At 40.5% G+C, this 15,186-nt stretch overlaps 1 protein-coding gene across 3 annotated transcripts in view; it reads right to left on the bottom strand.

Moving 5' to 3' along the window:
* The window catches only part of LOC137417989 (protein argonaute-2), a 122,195-nt gene that overhangs the window by 50,995 nt on the left and 56,014 nt on the right, over positions 1 to 15,186 (bottom strand). For 2 of the 3 annotated variants that reach the window (XM_068103926.2, XM_078774673.1), the window contains exon 10: positions 9,313 to 9,459. In XM_068103926.2, the coding sequence (XP_067960027.2) occupies positions 9,313 to 9,459 (147 nt within the window). The remainder of the gene's footprint in view (positions 1 to 9,312; positions 9,460 to 15,186) is intronic. The other variant, XM_068103925.2, reaches the window with a different exon arrangement.

The raw sequence follows: 15,186 nt of genomic DNA on the forward strand, positions 1-15,186 counted from the left end.
ATGCACTGCCTGGGTTTGTTACGTCAGATTTATATTGGCTTTGTTTGGGTCAAATGTTATTACTCTCACCAGGGAGTAATGCATTCGATCGTGTCCGTGTGTGCGTGTGTGTTTGTGAGTTTGTGAACAAGATATCTGGAAAAGTTCTGAACGGATTTGGATGAAAGTTGGTGGGATGATTGCACTTGGGATAAGGAAGAATTGATTAGTTTTTGGTGAAGCTCAGGAAATTATTCCGGATCCAGGAAGTTTTTTGGGGCATTTTTTGGGGAATTTTTTTTTCTGTTTTCCTTTAAAAACCATTTTCTCTGCAATAATTGGACCGATTGAGAGCAAATTTCTTATCATAGGAGGGACGCGGTCTGCAGAATATTTTAATGGTAATTATGACGTCACAGGTCACGTGGTTCGGCCGCCATATTGTTTTGAGTGAAAAACACTAAAATCCAATTTCCTCCAAAACGCCTGAACAGATCGAGGCCAAACTTCTCTCTCTGTGCTTTGTCCCCCAAATATTCCTACAGGTCGCACAAGATCTGCCAGCAACCATTTTGTGGCTGTGAGGTGTTTTTAATTTCGCGTTTTGTGGCTGTGAAGTGTTTTTAATTTCGTGTTTCATGGCTGAGGTGTTTTTAATTTCGTGTTTCGTGGCTGTGAAGTGTTTTTAAATTCGTGTTTCATGGCTGAGGTGTTTTTAATTTCGTGTTTCGTGGCTGTGAGGTGTTTTTAATTTCGTGTTTCGTGGCTGTGAAGTGTTTTTAATTTTGTGTTTCGTGGCTGTGAAGTGTTTTTAATTTTGTGTTTCGTGGCTGTGAAGTGTTTTTAATTTTGTGTTTCGTGGCTGTGAGGTGTTTTTAATTTTGTGATTTGTGGCTGTGAAGTGTTTTTAATTTCGTGTTTTGTGGCTGTGAGGTGTTTTTAATTTCGTGTTTTGTGGATGTGAGTTGTTTTTAATTTTGTGGCTGTGAGTTATTTTTAATTTTGTGGCTGTGAATTGTTTTTAATTTCGCGTTTTGTGGCTGTGAAGTGTTTTTAATTTCGTGTTTTGTGGCTGTGAGGTGTTTTTAATTTCGCGTTTTGTGGCTGTGAAGTGTTTTTAATTTCGTGTTTTGTGGCTGTGAGGTGTTTTTAATTTCGTGTTTCGTGGCTGTGAAGTGTTTTTAAATTCGTGTTTCATGGCTGAGGTGTTTTTAATTTCGTGTTTCGTGGCTGTGAGGTGTTTTTAATTTCGTGTTTCGTGGCTGTGAGGTGTTTTTAATTTCGTGTTTCGTGGCTGTGAAGTGTTTTTAATTTTGTGTTTCGTGGCTGTGAAGTGTTTTTAATTTTGTGTTTCGTGGCTGTGAAGTGTTTTTAATTTTGTGTTTCGTGGCTGTGAGGTGTTTTTAATTTCGTGTTTTGTGGCTGTGAAGTGTTTTTAATTTCGTGTTTTGTGGCTGTGAGGTGTTTTTAATTTCGTGTTTTGTGGATGTGAGGTGTTTTTAATTACATATTTTGTGGCTGTGAGTTGTTTTTAATTTTGTGGCTGTGAGTTATTTTTAATTTTGTGGCTGTGAATTGTTTTTAATTTCGCGTTTTGTGGCTGTGAAGTGTTTTTAATTTCGTGTTTTGTGGCTGTGAGGTGTTTTTAATTTTGCGTTTTGTGGCTGTGAAGTGTTTTTAATTTCGTGTTTTGTGGCTGTGAGGTGTTTTTAATTTTGTGTTTCGTGGCTGTGAAGTGTTTTTAATTTTGTTTTATGGCTGTGAAGTGTTTTTAATTTTGTGTTTCGTGGCTGTGAGGTGTTTTTAATTTCGTGTTTTGTGGCTGTGAAGTGTTTTTAATTTCGTGTTTCGTGGCTGTGAGGTGTTTTTAATTTCGTGTTTTGTGGCTGTGAGGTGTTTTTAATTACATATTTTGTGGCTGTGAGTTGTTTTTAATTTTGTGGCTGTGAGTTGTTTTTAATTTTGTGGCTGTGAGGTGTTTTTATTGCGTGTTTTATGGCTGTGAGGTGTTTTCAATTTCGTGGCTGTGAGGTGTTTTTAATTTCGTGGTGGTGAGGTGTTTTTAATTTAGTGGCTGTGAGGTGTTTTTAATTTCGTGGCTGTGAGGTGTTTTTAATTACATATTTTGTGGCTGTGAGGTGTTTTTAATTTTGTGGCTGTGAGTTGTTTTTAATTTTGTGGCTGTGAGGTGTTTTTATTGCGTGTTTTATGGCTGTGAGGTGTTTTCAATTTCGTGGCTGTGAGGTGTTTTTAATTTCGTGGTGGTGAGGTGTTTTTAATTTAGTGGCTGTGAGGTGTTTTTAATTTCGTGGCTGTGAGGTGTTTTTAATTTCGTGGCTGTGAGGTGTTTTTAATTTCGTGGCTGTGAGGTGTTTTTAATTTCGTGGCTGAGGTGTTTTTAATTTCGTGGCTGTGCGGTGTTTTTATTGCGTGTTTTATGGCTGTGAGGTGTTTTCAATTTCGTGGCTGTGAGGTGTTTTTAATTTCGTGGTGGTGAGGTGTTTTTAATTTCGTGGCTGTGAGGTGTTTTTAATTTCGTGGCTGTGAGGTGTTTTTAATTTCGTGGCTGTGAGGTGTTTTTAATTTCGTGGCTGTGAGGTGTTTTTAATTTCGTGGCTGTGAGGTGTTTTTAATTTCGTGGCTGTGAGGTGTTTTTATTGCATGTTTTATGGCTGTGAGGCGTTTTCAATTTCGTGGCTGTGAGGTGTTTTTAATTCTTAAATGATGTTTTTCTCCTCTAATTTCGAGATATATCAAAATAAATTTTTGACAGTTAGGGCCTACTTTCTTTTTCATTTATTGTTTTGGGGAGAGTGGATGTTCAACAAAACGTATTATTCCAACTAACCCCACGGCGGGAGTATGCGCTCTACTGAGTGGCGTTCTAGTTCAAGATGAGAGACCCCCAAAAAATCTAATCATATGTCAAATAATTGTAAAGTTTAATGAAGCCCATCGGAACCCATGGTAATGAAGCGTTATATTAGGTTATGTAATATAGCGTCACATTACACAAATTACTAAAAAATTGCATTCCGTAATTTTTGAATGGCCCCATTTTGAGGTTAAGCAATACGTGACCATGTGACAAATCAGCTCGTTCTGATATAACCGTAGGGAGGGTGACTTGGATACGAGGTGTCAAGTTAACATTTTAATAGCGCATTAAATGTGTGTTTCCCAATTGCACTGTTATCTTTTCAGAGTGCTTTAAATGCATGTTTCCTAATCGGCCTATTACGGGATTTTGTCGCAGGTTGTGACCACTATGCGGTCATTCTTGTTTTACACACAAACAATGCAGCAAATGTTCCCATAAACAGACTTGCAGTGCGAGCAGGTTACACTTTGAAAACAATAATCGTTTTGTTCCACAAAAACAATTTGCAGAATTTAAATTTCTTAGAAATGTGAATAAATTATTTATGGCGGATTTATGGAGTCTACTAGGATTTATGAAACGAGGTTTGTTTACTCATCTTTTTCTAGAAAGGATTGACAAAGGGCATATTATTAATTTATTCCTGCACATGTTCTGGGCCCAAACAAACTCGTACATGTGCAGAAACAAATTTGCAAAGAAAGGGGCCGGATCTGAACCCATGGGTACGCCCACTGTCTGCTGGAGCATCTTGGGATCTGAACCCATGGGTATGCCCACTGTCTGCTGGAGTATCTTGGGATCTGAACCCATGGGTATGCCCACTGTCTGCTGGAGTATCTTGGCATCTGAACCCATGGGTATGCCCACTGTCTGCTGGAGTATCTTGGGATCTGAACCCATGGGTATGCCCACTGTCTGCTGGAGTATCTTGGGATCTGAACCCATGGGTATGCCCACTGTCTGCTGGAGTATCTTGGCATCTGAACCCATGGGTATGCCCACTGTCTGCTGGAGTATCTTGGGATCTGAACCCATGGGTATGCCCACTGTCTGCTGGAGTATCTTGGGATCTGAACCCATGGGTATGCCCACTGTCTGCTGGAGTATCTTGTTGCCAAATGTAAAGAAACTGTTGTTTAGCAGAAATCGAATACTTTCTTTGAGTTTACTTTTTGAAAAACTGCATGAATATTGATTATCCTTTACAGACCAGTGTGCTCTATTTTGATACACACACACACACCAGGCATTTTAAGGCCATTTTCCCTGCGAGAGCGGGGGTTAAACTTGCGGACCCCATCACAATCTTCTCCATTTTGACCTATTTTCTGCATCTCCCCTTGTTTAACCCTCTTGCCTGCATTTCTTCTTCCACCACCTTCAGCCAAGTCTTTCTCAGTCTTCCCCATCCTCTACTTTTTTCTACAATCATTTCCATCACTCTTCCCACCAAGTCACTTTCATCCTTCCTCAACACATGTCCAAACCATCTCAACCTGTTTCTCTTCACAGCATCCATCACAGGCTGTATTCCCATCATCTTCCGCAATTCATCATTTGTCTTCCTCTCTCTCAACGATACTCCGCACATCCACCGAACCATTCGCATTTCCACCCTTCGTTGCTGCTCTAGGTTCATTACCCATGTCTCGCTCCCATAAATCATATCACTTCTCACACATGCAACATACACCTTTCCCTTCAGCTTCAACGACACTCCCTTCCTCGTCAGCACGCCACTCAGCTCCCAAAACGTCTTCCATGCACATCTCACTCGAGCAACCGTCGCCGAGTCTGATCCACTTTCTCCATTCAGCATGTCTCCGAGGTCACATAATGTTTTCACACCTTCCAGCCTCACGCCGTCTCCAAGATCCAACTCAACATTTCCTCCATCTGCAGCTCCCTCTGTGCACACCTTACATTTGAATGTAGCTGCCACATTGGTTAATGACCCTCTCAGACCACTACATTTTTGATGAACCCACTCAGCGCACATTGTACATTGAATGGAGTTCACTCCGACACCCTTCCTGCACACAGCACATGGCCACTTCCCAGTTCTTTCCACCTCACCACATGCTTTACCTCTTGCCATCGCCTGGGTTGGAATCTGGACCCAGATATTTATGGTCATCTTGGTGTTTTGCATGAAGTGCGAAGCCTCGATTTGTGCACCATCCCACCAAATGATGTGAAGCTGGAGACCCATCTGCCAGCGCTGGGTGTGTTGGTGGGTGTTAAAGAGCCCATTATGTCTCAGAAGGCAGAGCACTGATATGGTTTTCCAGAGTACCTGGGTTGATTTCCGGTCTGGGCATGTCATTTTCCCACATAAATCAATTAAATTATTTCATCCTGTTCATTAATCTAATTGTTTCACTACGCCCCCAATGGCCTTTAATATAGAGGACATTGATTTGTCCCCCCATTGGAGGAAGACCCTCTCGTGTTCAGGACGTTGGTGCTGCTATTGATGGCAGCGAGTGCCCCGGAAGCATTGACGGAAAGACAGTGGCAATCACATGTGTGGTAAAATAGCATGCTCAGTCAGTCACCTCGACAGCTCAGATGGCAGAGCACTGGATGGTTTTCTAGAGGACCTGGGTTCGATTCCCAGTCTGGGCACGTAATTTTCCCACATATCAATTTAATTATCCAATCCTGTTCATTAGTCAATTAATTATGCACTTTGTCTCTGCTGTCTTTTACACCCCAATATACCTGAAGACCCCCTAAGCCTAATACCTTTTGGAACTTGAAAGACCCCCGAGAATCTTTGAATACACCTAAATAAATTGGGTCTTCGGGGCTTTTGGGTCTTTTGGTTCTTCTTGGTCTTTCAGGGTCTTTTTGAGTCTTCGGGATGTTTTTGGCTCTTCGGGATGTTTTGGGGTGTTTTGGGTCTTCGGGGTGTTTTGGGTCTTCAGGGTGTTTTGGGTCTTCGGGGTGTTTGGGGTGTTTTCGGTGTTCGGGGTGTTTTGGGTCTTCATGTTGTTTTGGGTCTTCGGGGTGTTTTGGGTCTTTGTGGTGTTTTGGGTCTTTGGGGTGTTTTGGTTCTTGGGGTGTTTTGGGTCTTCGGGGTGTTTTGGGTCTTCGGGGTGTTTTGGGTCTTCGGGGTGTTTTAGGGCTTCAGGGTGTTTTGGGTCTTCGGGGTGTTTTGGGTCTTCGGGGTGTTTTGGGTCTTCGGGCTCTTTTGGGTTTTTGGATATTCAGGGTATTTTTGAGCCTCAGGGCCTTGAAGGGTATTTTGGGTCTTTGGGGTCTTTGGGGTATTTTGGGTCTTCATGGGTCTTGGTGGTCTGAAGGGTCTTTGGTGAATTAAACGGTCGTCAAAGGTCTGAGGGGTCTCAGCAGTCTTAACACAATTAAGAGGGTTAATTAAGAGGGTGGTAATTTTACGTGAAGAAGAAGAAGACGTTTTAGTCACAAAAAACATCACGACAAACATAGAGACAAACATAACGACATAACCATATACATTTGCTCTATTATAACTAGAACGCCACTCAGTAGAGCGCATACTCCCGCCGTGGGTCAAGTTGGAATAGTACGATTTCACAAAAGTTTGAGGGAGTAGTTCAGTGATAACACAAGACAAGATAACACAAGACAGACACTAGTCAGGTTCACTATGTCAATAAATTATATTTCGTTCAAAATCATGGTAGATTAGCAAACCTATACATTTTTGGAAAGGTTATAGCATAAGGAAACTAAAAATCAATGTTTACATTTGGAGAGATACCTGTATGGCGGCCATTTTGGATTTTCAAAATGGCCACTGTAAAATACATATTTTGTTCTATTTCTGCCTCTAATTACCCTAAAAACTTTTAAAAATATACTAAACCTATATTTTCAGGGACACGGAATCCAATGAAAGTATCAAATTAGTCCTATGGGGAATGGTAAGACACGAATCAAAGGTTTTGAATTGCAAAATACTGTCTTTATATTCGCGATAAGTTGCATAATCAAATACATGTTATCATTTTGTACAGGCAGTTAATAACATCAAAATGTGTCACAATAATTCATATCACCAAACATACACAGGCAGTCAGCAAAATCATATATACACATGCAGTCAGTATAACTTCACATCTACACAGGCAGTCAATGACAAAATATACACAGGCAGTCAATGGCATCAAACATACACGATTACAGAATATGCCTTTTAGAGTTCGTCATCACTGTCCTGTGTGTCGTATCCGACAATATAGTCCGCATCGTTTTCACAGTCCGTTCCACACAAGCAAAGGTCGGTCAAATTGATTGGCAAATCGAATTGGTCGAATGGTCGATCGAATCGAATTCGATGAATCGAATCGAATCGAATCGATCGAATTGGTCGAATGGTCGAATGGTCGATCGAAACGATTGGTCGAATGGTCGAATTGGTCGAATGGAATTGGTCGATTGGTCGAATTGGTCGAATCGAATTGGTTGGAATTGGCAAATGTAAACATTGATTTTCAGATTTTCCATGTAATAACGTTTCCAAAAATGTATAGGTTTGCTAATCTACCATGATTTTGAACGAAAAAACATAGTGAACCTGTCTACACTGCACAGATATATATATATATATATATATATATATATATATATATATATATATATATATATATATAGAATATATAGAAGATAATGTAAAAAAAACAAGGCAATTTCACTTATATTTTCGGATTCAGCGTTCAATTCTATATAAGTGAGTGTATTTTGAGGCATGTGTGACTTCAAATAAAATTGTAAGCCAGGAAAAAACGTTCGTTTCATCCCTTAGGGATACAACATGTAAAACTGGCCCAAACGTCAAAACAAAACTCGCTCATTTTAAGACATACAAGCCAATGCGACCACTCATTCTTCTGGGAAGAATCCCGTGCACATGCTGGTCACACTTATAAGTCACTTAGGTCTTTATAAGTTCATCAAATACTGACACCGCGATTGACATTCGCTGAGGTAAATGTTGATATCTCTTCTGAGGTAAAAAAACAAACAAACAAAAAAAACAGTTTCAGAGCATTATACGTATCAAACGATACATTTTATGAAACGGGGAAACCTAATACACACTTTGGTGGTTTTAAAATGACAGAATATGTCTTTATTAGAAAAAAAAAAATGAACATTGAAGATGACGCTGCTAAAAAATACACCGCTCTAAAGAATAACCGCGAGTTTAAACTACATTTACAACAAATATGAAAACTATTTTCATATCACAATGTTAAATATAGAATATATAGAAGATAATGTTAAAAAAAAATGAGCCCTATCTTCCAATGGTAAACAATCCTTCAAAAAATTCCTGGATCCGGAATAATATCCTGAGCTTCACCAAAAACTAATCAATTCTTCCTTATCCCAAGGGCAATCATCCCACCAACTTTCATCCAAATCCGTTCAGAACTTTTCCAGATATCTTGTTCACAAACACACGAACACACACACGCACACACACACAAGGACACGATCGAATGCATTACTCCCTGGCGGGAGTAATAAGATGGTGGACTGAGCAAGGCCAAGGCCTCTGTGTGGATGCATGGCAGTTTGATTCGACATTATGTAACTTATAACACAAGGATGAACATTGATGTATGTTGTGGAGAGAGGTGCTGTGGTGCAGGCGGAAGGTGCCGCGTAATTGACTGAAGCAGCTGCATTAAAATAGGCCATTGTAAAGGAATGCTGTGACTATTATGTGGTTAAAGCAAAACGTTCAATATAGATGTATGCCATGCATGCATAGGGTTCCACCTCACTGAATAGAGCACTTGTAGTGAGTTAAGTTACACCTCACAGTTATTTTAATCTATTTGGAATGGAGTGCTGCTTTAGGCCTCAAATGCACAGCGTTCACACCAGTGATGATGGTACCTCAAACTTTCACATGTTCGTTATGAACACCAAACATCATCATGTGATCTACCGTAAGCTCTCAATGAAATCTTCAGATCAAAACATACGGCATCCAAGACATTATGTAGCTATTGTGAGTGCATCATGAAATACTAATGGAAATTCCTGTGAAAGTGAAATGCCTGTGCCGATCACATCAACATCAAGTAAAGTTTCAAATTTTTCAAAGAAAACGTGAAAAAAATATATTGTCCACCCCATGTGTCCTTCCCTAGTCCTCATTCTTCCCCGTACTCCTTATTTGGCCAAGTCTACCTCTATTTTATCCACCAACCCCGCTGTTGCTTTGCTTATCCCCTTTCTTTCTACTGTTACTTTTGTTCTGTTACGTCCTGATCCGATCTATGTTCTTCCTTCTCAATGAGCCTCGACTTTCCATACAAAAAATAAAGTTCACCCCCGCCCATACCCCCAAAAGATTACAAATGTTGTGAATGGCAAATGACAGTTGCAACAACAAAAAAAGTCTGAAGTGCAAACAAGGTGTATGTAGATTTGCACAATGCACATACCATCACACCCATGGAGTCACTTACTCTGCCGCCATACTGCAGCAATGGTGGGTTGAGAACTCGCCCCATCACTTCCATCATCACATCTTTCACGTTCACCCCAAACTCACGTACGTATGGGTCTGCATTAAAGCTGGCACTCTTCATCTAAGAAGAAGCAGATAGCAACGTGTGTGATAATGACAAAACATGTGTTCTTCCCCAAACTTAAGAGTGCTAAAACTGCTTTGAATTCACAAAAGTAACATCACATCTGGAGTGTACTCAAATGAGATAGTAGGGTACTGTAATCATTTTACAAGGAAGACTAAAATGGTCAAATGTCCTCTATTTGAAATGTGAGTGAAGAAGTCGTGATTATATACTGGATTAATAAAAAGATGATTGGGATAAAAATCAGCCTTTTAAAAAGTGATGTTTAAAAATTGTGTACTCAAAGGAATAACGTTTGCAATTAGCGACTTGGACTTAATAACTTAGAAAAGTTATAAAACTCAAGGATTATTCCTTTATAGTTTATGAGTACAAATGTGTATTCAAAATAACTTTGTGCTCATGCAATGCAATTAAAAACGAGAAAGCATCTGAAAATGCAAAGCCCGTCCGCATACGTTTGTATTTAGACGTTTTCTTCTTCTTCTTCCGTATTCTCAAAATAACGAAAACAGTTTAAAAAATACAATATAAAAATTGCTGATTTTATGCAACCTTGACATTTGAACATTAGATCTAGAAAAACGATCAGCTTCTAGCTTTTGATTGATAAACCAATTGTGTGACCCAATATGCAAATTCTTAAAATTTCAGGTCAATTGGACGAAAATTGACGATTTCATGCAACCTTGACCTTTGACCTTGTAATCTAAAAAAAAATCAATAGACATCTACCTTTTGATTAGTGAACTAATTCAGTCACCCAATATTCAAATTCTTTAAATTTTAAGTCAATCAGGTGAAAATTGGTGATTTTACGCAACTTGACCTTTGACCTTATGCTCTAAAAAAATCACCTTGTAGCTTTTGATTGGTGAACCAATTCAGTGACCCAATATGCAAATTCTTCAAATTTCAGGTCAATCAGATAAAAATGGACAATTTGATGTGACGTTGACCTTTGACCTTTTGCTCGTTTGAGCAAATTATGAATTTGCCTTCCCGGTATTATCATAATAAAGCATTGTTGAAAATTTTATGAAAAACTCAAATGGTGAATTGAAATTTCAGGTCAATGGATGAAAGTTGATTCTTTTATATGATGCTGGTGTTGGGTTGGGTCTGGTGTTGTGTCCCTGGTGTTGGGCTAGCGGCTAGGGTGCCGGCTTAGGATCCTAGGATCGAATCCCGGTCGATCGCTGAATTAACGCCAGGGGGGTTGACTCAGCCTGTCATCCTTCCGAGGTCGGCAAATTGAGTACCAGTTCATTGGTAATTCCCTGCTTGTCGTTAAAGGCGGCAAAAAGGGTTGGCGTCAGGAAGGGCATCCGGCCGTAAAACAATGCTTCAAAAAGGGGACCGAAAAACAACAACAACCACAGTTCCCGAAAAAGGCCAACCCCCACTTGCGGGGAAAAATGGCCTCTAAAGGTGTTTTTTTTTTTTTTTTAATATGATGCTGATCTTTGACCTTTGACAAAATTATGAATTTGCCTTCTCTTTATCTATCTATAATTCCAGTAATCTCTGTTTGTACGTTTGTACGTTTGTCTGTGACCGCTGTTTCTCGACAACCACGGGTCCGATATACTTTTAACTTGCCAGGTATATTGCTGGGGACCCGAGGATGTGCCTTTTCAAGGTTTCATATTAATCGGACAATTACTTACCGAGCTATGTCCAAAAAACGATTCAACCAATCAGAGAGCAGCGAACTATCGCGTGTGCCGAACGTGGCGGACACACTCTGCCTCGGATGGCACATTTGAGAGCGTATTCATTTATTTCACGTTTGCAAACTATGTTGGCGTTAAACTATGTTTTAAAACTAATAAAAACGAATTTGCGATTCATTCGCTTTCCTGCGCGTTTGTGCACGCGATGGCGATTTCTTTACCAAACTCCGGAAGCCGTTCGCTTTGGACCAAACCATTTCATGTAAATAGAGGGGGGGGATATAATTTTAGATATAGATATAGTACGGGCAATGCCCTAGTTATCATAATAAGGCTTTGGTGAAACTTTGATGACAATAACACAAATGGTAAAAAAAAATTACGGCCTGGACAGACACATACACACACATACACACACAGACAGACACAGAGAGGTGATTGCAAAACCCATCTCCTGCTGTGCAGGAGACGGGCTAATAAAGTCCAAATGTGGAAAATATACATATTATGAATGAAAAGGCATGGGGGCAGAGGGGGTGAGTGTAAATGAGAAAAACAGTTGTTAAAAGGATGGAAATTGGGGCTGCAAAATGTAGGGTAGCAAAGTTATGTACTTCATATTATGAGGAATGATGATGGTGGAATTTGGGAGAGGTAAGAGCAAAAGGAGAGGAGGGAAGATGCATATATGGGACATAAGCAGGTGTAAAAATTCTGCCGTTTTAGCATCTAACATAAAAGAAGTTCTTTCTAACCACTCACGACACTCACTTACTCAGGTTAATGTTAAAGTGCTTTATAGGTGGGCGAGACCGTTGACATTTAGCATATTTATGTAACTCGAAGGCACGAGTATAAGGGAAAAAAAATCACAAAACTGTCCCTAAACAAAATATCCGGACACAAAAGTCGACCGGTGGAGCTTCTTTTATGTTCACGGGTGGTCACACGACCAAATAAATGGCACGTCACATGATCTTATACGGCACTATCGTTCCTATGGGTAGCGGGTGTTTCGAGGTTTTGATGGCAGTACGATATGAAAAGAGTTTCCGGGTTTTTGTCGTTTATGCTGTTTTTATGCTGTCGTTTATGCCGAAGTTTCGGGAACTGAGTGGTGTGCTGATGATGAGGGGAGTGTCGTTGAAGCTGAAGGGAAAGGTGTATGCTGCATGTGTGAGAAGTGTTATGATTTATGGGAGCGAGACATGGGTAATGAATGTAGAGCAGCAACGAAGGTTGGAAAGGGTGGAAATGCGAATGGTTCGACGGATGTGCGGAGTATCGTTGAGAGAGAGGAAGACAAATGATGAATTGCGAAGGATGATGGGAATAGAGCATGTGATTGATGCTGTGAAGAGGAACAGGTTGAGATGGTTTGGTCATGTGTTGAGGAAGGATGAAAGTGACTGGTTGAGAAGAGTGATGGAAATGAATGTAGAAGGAAGTAGAGGACGGGGAAGACAGAGAAAGACTTGGCTAAAGATGGTGGAAGAAGAAATGCGGGCAAGGGGGTTAACAAGGAGAGATGCAGAAAATAGGGCAAAATGGAGAATATTTGTCATGGGGACCGCAAGGCTAACCCCCGCTCTAGTAGGGAAAATGGCCTTAAAATGTATGTTGTTGTGTGTTGTTGTTGTCGTTTATGCTGTATAGTGGTAATAAGTAGTAAACATTTATAATTTGTAGATGGTATACAGTGGTAGTAAGTTGTAAACATTTATTGTTTATGGATGGTATACAGCTGGAAGTGTTGCAGTACATATTGTAAATATGGCATGTTTACATATACACTCAGAACTTTGTATAAGGCACCCTGGTTTTAACAAACCCTGATTTATAATGATCATGACATTCAGAACACGTTTTATTACAAGCATATTTACCCTATTATAACGATACATATTGCTGGAAAACCCACATATAATAATAGCCTTTCCTAGAAATCGAATGGCACTACGTTAGAAAATTGTCAAAATACAGAGGAGATTGCCAAAAATGATTAGCAAAATAAAAAAAGAACAATAATTTTATTATCATCTATCTGCGTTTCTGCACCGCCGAGGGGTGCCGCAGATGAAGAGAGATGGAGACACTCTGCTGGGCCAGGCATGCTTAGGCTAACCCCCTGGGTGTGCTTGGGCCTGGCCCATTGGAAAAATCTGGGGAGGAACATAGGAGGAGGTGGAGGAACATAGGAGGCTTACAAAACGGAATTTATTTTCTGAAACGGAATTTAGGTTTTTTGGAAAAGGAAAATCACTGCCTCTGCATAGTGCAGTGTTTTAACAGCCTGTTGCATTGTATGGTCAATTTATACTTTGCAGAAGAGTTTTGTCTACCCAATAAGGCATGCCTTCTTCATTATATCATCGATTGAAAGCATGCAAAATGGCTTAATATGTACAGCACTGCATGCAGGTCCTCGTATGTGTCAAACAGCATTTTTATCGGCATCTTATTGGATCGCATGCAGTTCTCCACTACCATCATGACATGGCTTCAGTGGGAAAGACAAACTTATAGATCCAGCCTTTCACTTACAGTGAAATTGCAGATTATTAAGGATAAGAAGGCTAAAAGGAAATGAAAGCAGAAATCGCAATAGCTTTGAGACTTTCAAAAAGTACTGTGGGAAACGTGTAGGTAACAGGGCCAGGTGCTGGCAGCTCTTGGAGACACACGTATGTCCAGGATGTCTAAGTGAGTTTGAGCACCCGTACATGATGATTTTGATTAAATGGCGATTACAACTTCCTACCACTGTACACCATCTATAAATTATAAATGTTTACTACTTCTTAACACTTTACACCATAAAACACAAAATCCCACAGTCTTCTCGAATCATACCGCCATTAAACCCGAGAAACACCCGCCCTCCAGAAAAGTGATCGTGCCCTATTATAGTGAAAAAACCCTATTATAGTGAACACTCCTCTATTAGCAATACTAGTGACTCGGTGCACTCCGTGCTCCTCACCACACGTCGTTTCAGAGGAGTAGGTATCTTTGACCATGTCTGCTTTCTCAGGGAGTGAGGGATGGTGGGCATGGTGGGTGGGGGTTAGTGGTGGTGGTGGTGGATTGGGGGTCATGGGAGGAAGTGGGGGAATGGTGGAGGGGGGATGGGGTGGATTGTGATGGGGGGATGGTGATGGGGGGATGGTGGGTGAGAGAGGCCAAAATTGGGCCTTCAGGATATTTTGGGTCTTTGGGGTCTTCATGGTCTTTTGGATGCTCTGGGCCTTTTGAAAAATTGAAACATGGCTCATTGGTGTTTTGGGTCTTCGGGGTCTTTGGGGTATTCGGGTTATTTTGGGTCTTCAGGGTCTTTTGGGTTTCCGTGGTATTTTGGGTATTTGCAGTCTTTAAGGGTAATTTAGGTCTTCAGGAGTCTTGGTGGTTATTAAGGGTCTTGGGTTATCAATGGTCTTATGGGTCTCAGCAGTCTTAAGGGTCCAAAGGTATATTCCAACAGTACGTAATTAAGAGTTCACGGACTGTGTTTTGGGTGTTAATTTTATTTGAAGAAGAAGAAAACGTTTTGGTCACAAATATACAAACAAACATCACCATATACGTTTGCTCTATTATAATAATATAAATTACGTGTGTGGCGTACGTGTAGAGTACGTGTGGAGTACGTGTGGTGTACGTGTGGCATGTGTCTCACGTACGTGTGGCATATGTGTGGAGTACGAGTGTGGCGTACGTGTGGGGTATGTGTGGAGTACGTGCGTATGTGTCTGCATTTTTAAAATTCATTTTCCTCGGCAAGCGTTGGTCCGATTGACACGAAATTTTACCATAGGAGCACCTCGCGTGTCTAATGTTTTTATTCATAATTATGACGTCATAGGTCACGTGGTACGGACGCCATCTTGGAAAAACGTTACACCTCTTTCTCCCAAACCGCTCAATGGTAAAAGTTGAAACAAGGCTCATTTTCAAATACTCACAATGGGGAATAGGATATGCTGATGGTGATGTCATCGGTGCCTTCATTATGACGTCATAATTCGACAAGTACAACGCTTGATCT

This window comes from Myxine glutinosa, chromosome 3, assembly GCF_964187855.1.
Source record: "Myxine glutinosa chromosome 3, kmMyxGlut1.1, whole genome shotgun sequence".
Lineage (NCBI taxonomy): Eukaryota > Metazoa > Chordata > Myxini > Myxiniformes > Myxinidae > Myxine > Myxine glutinosa.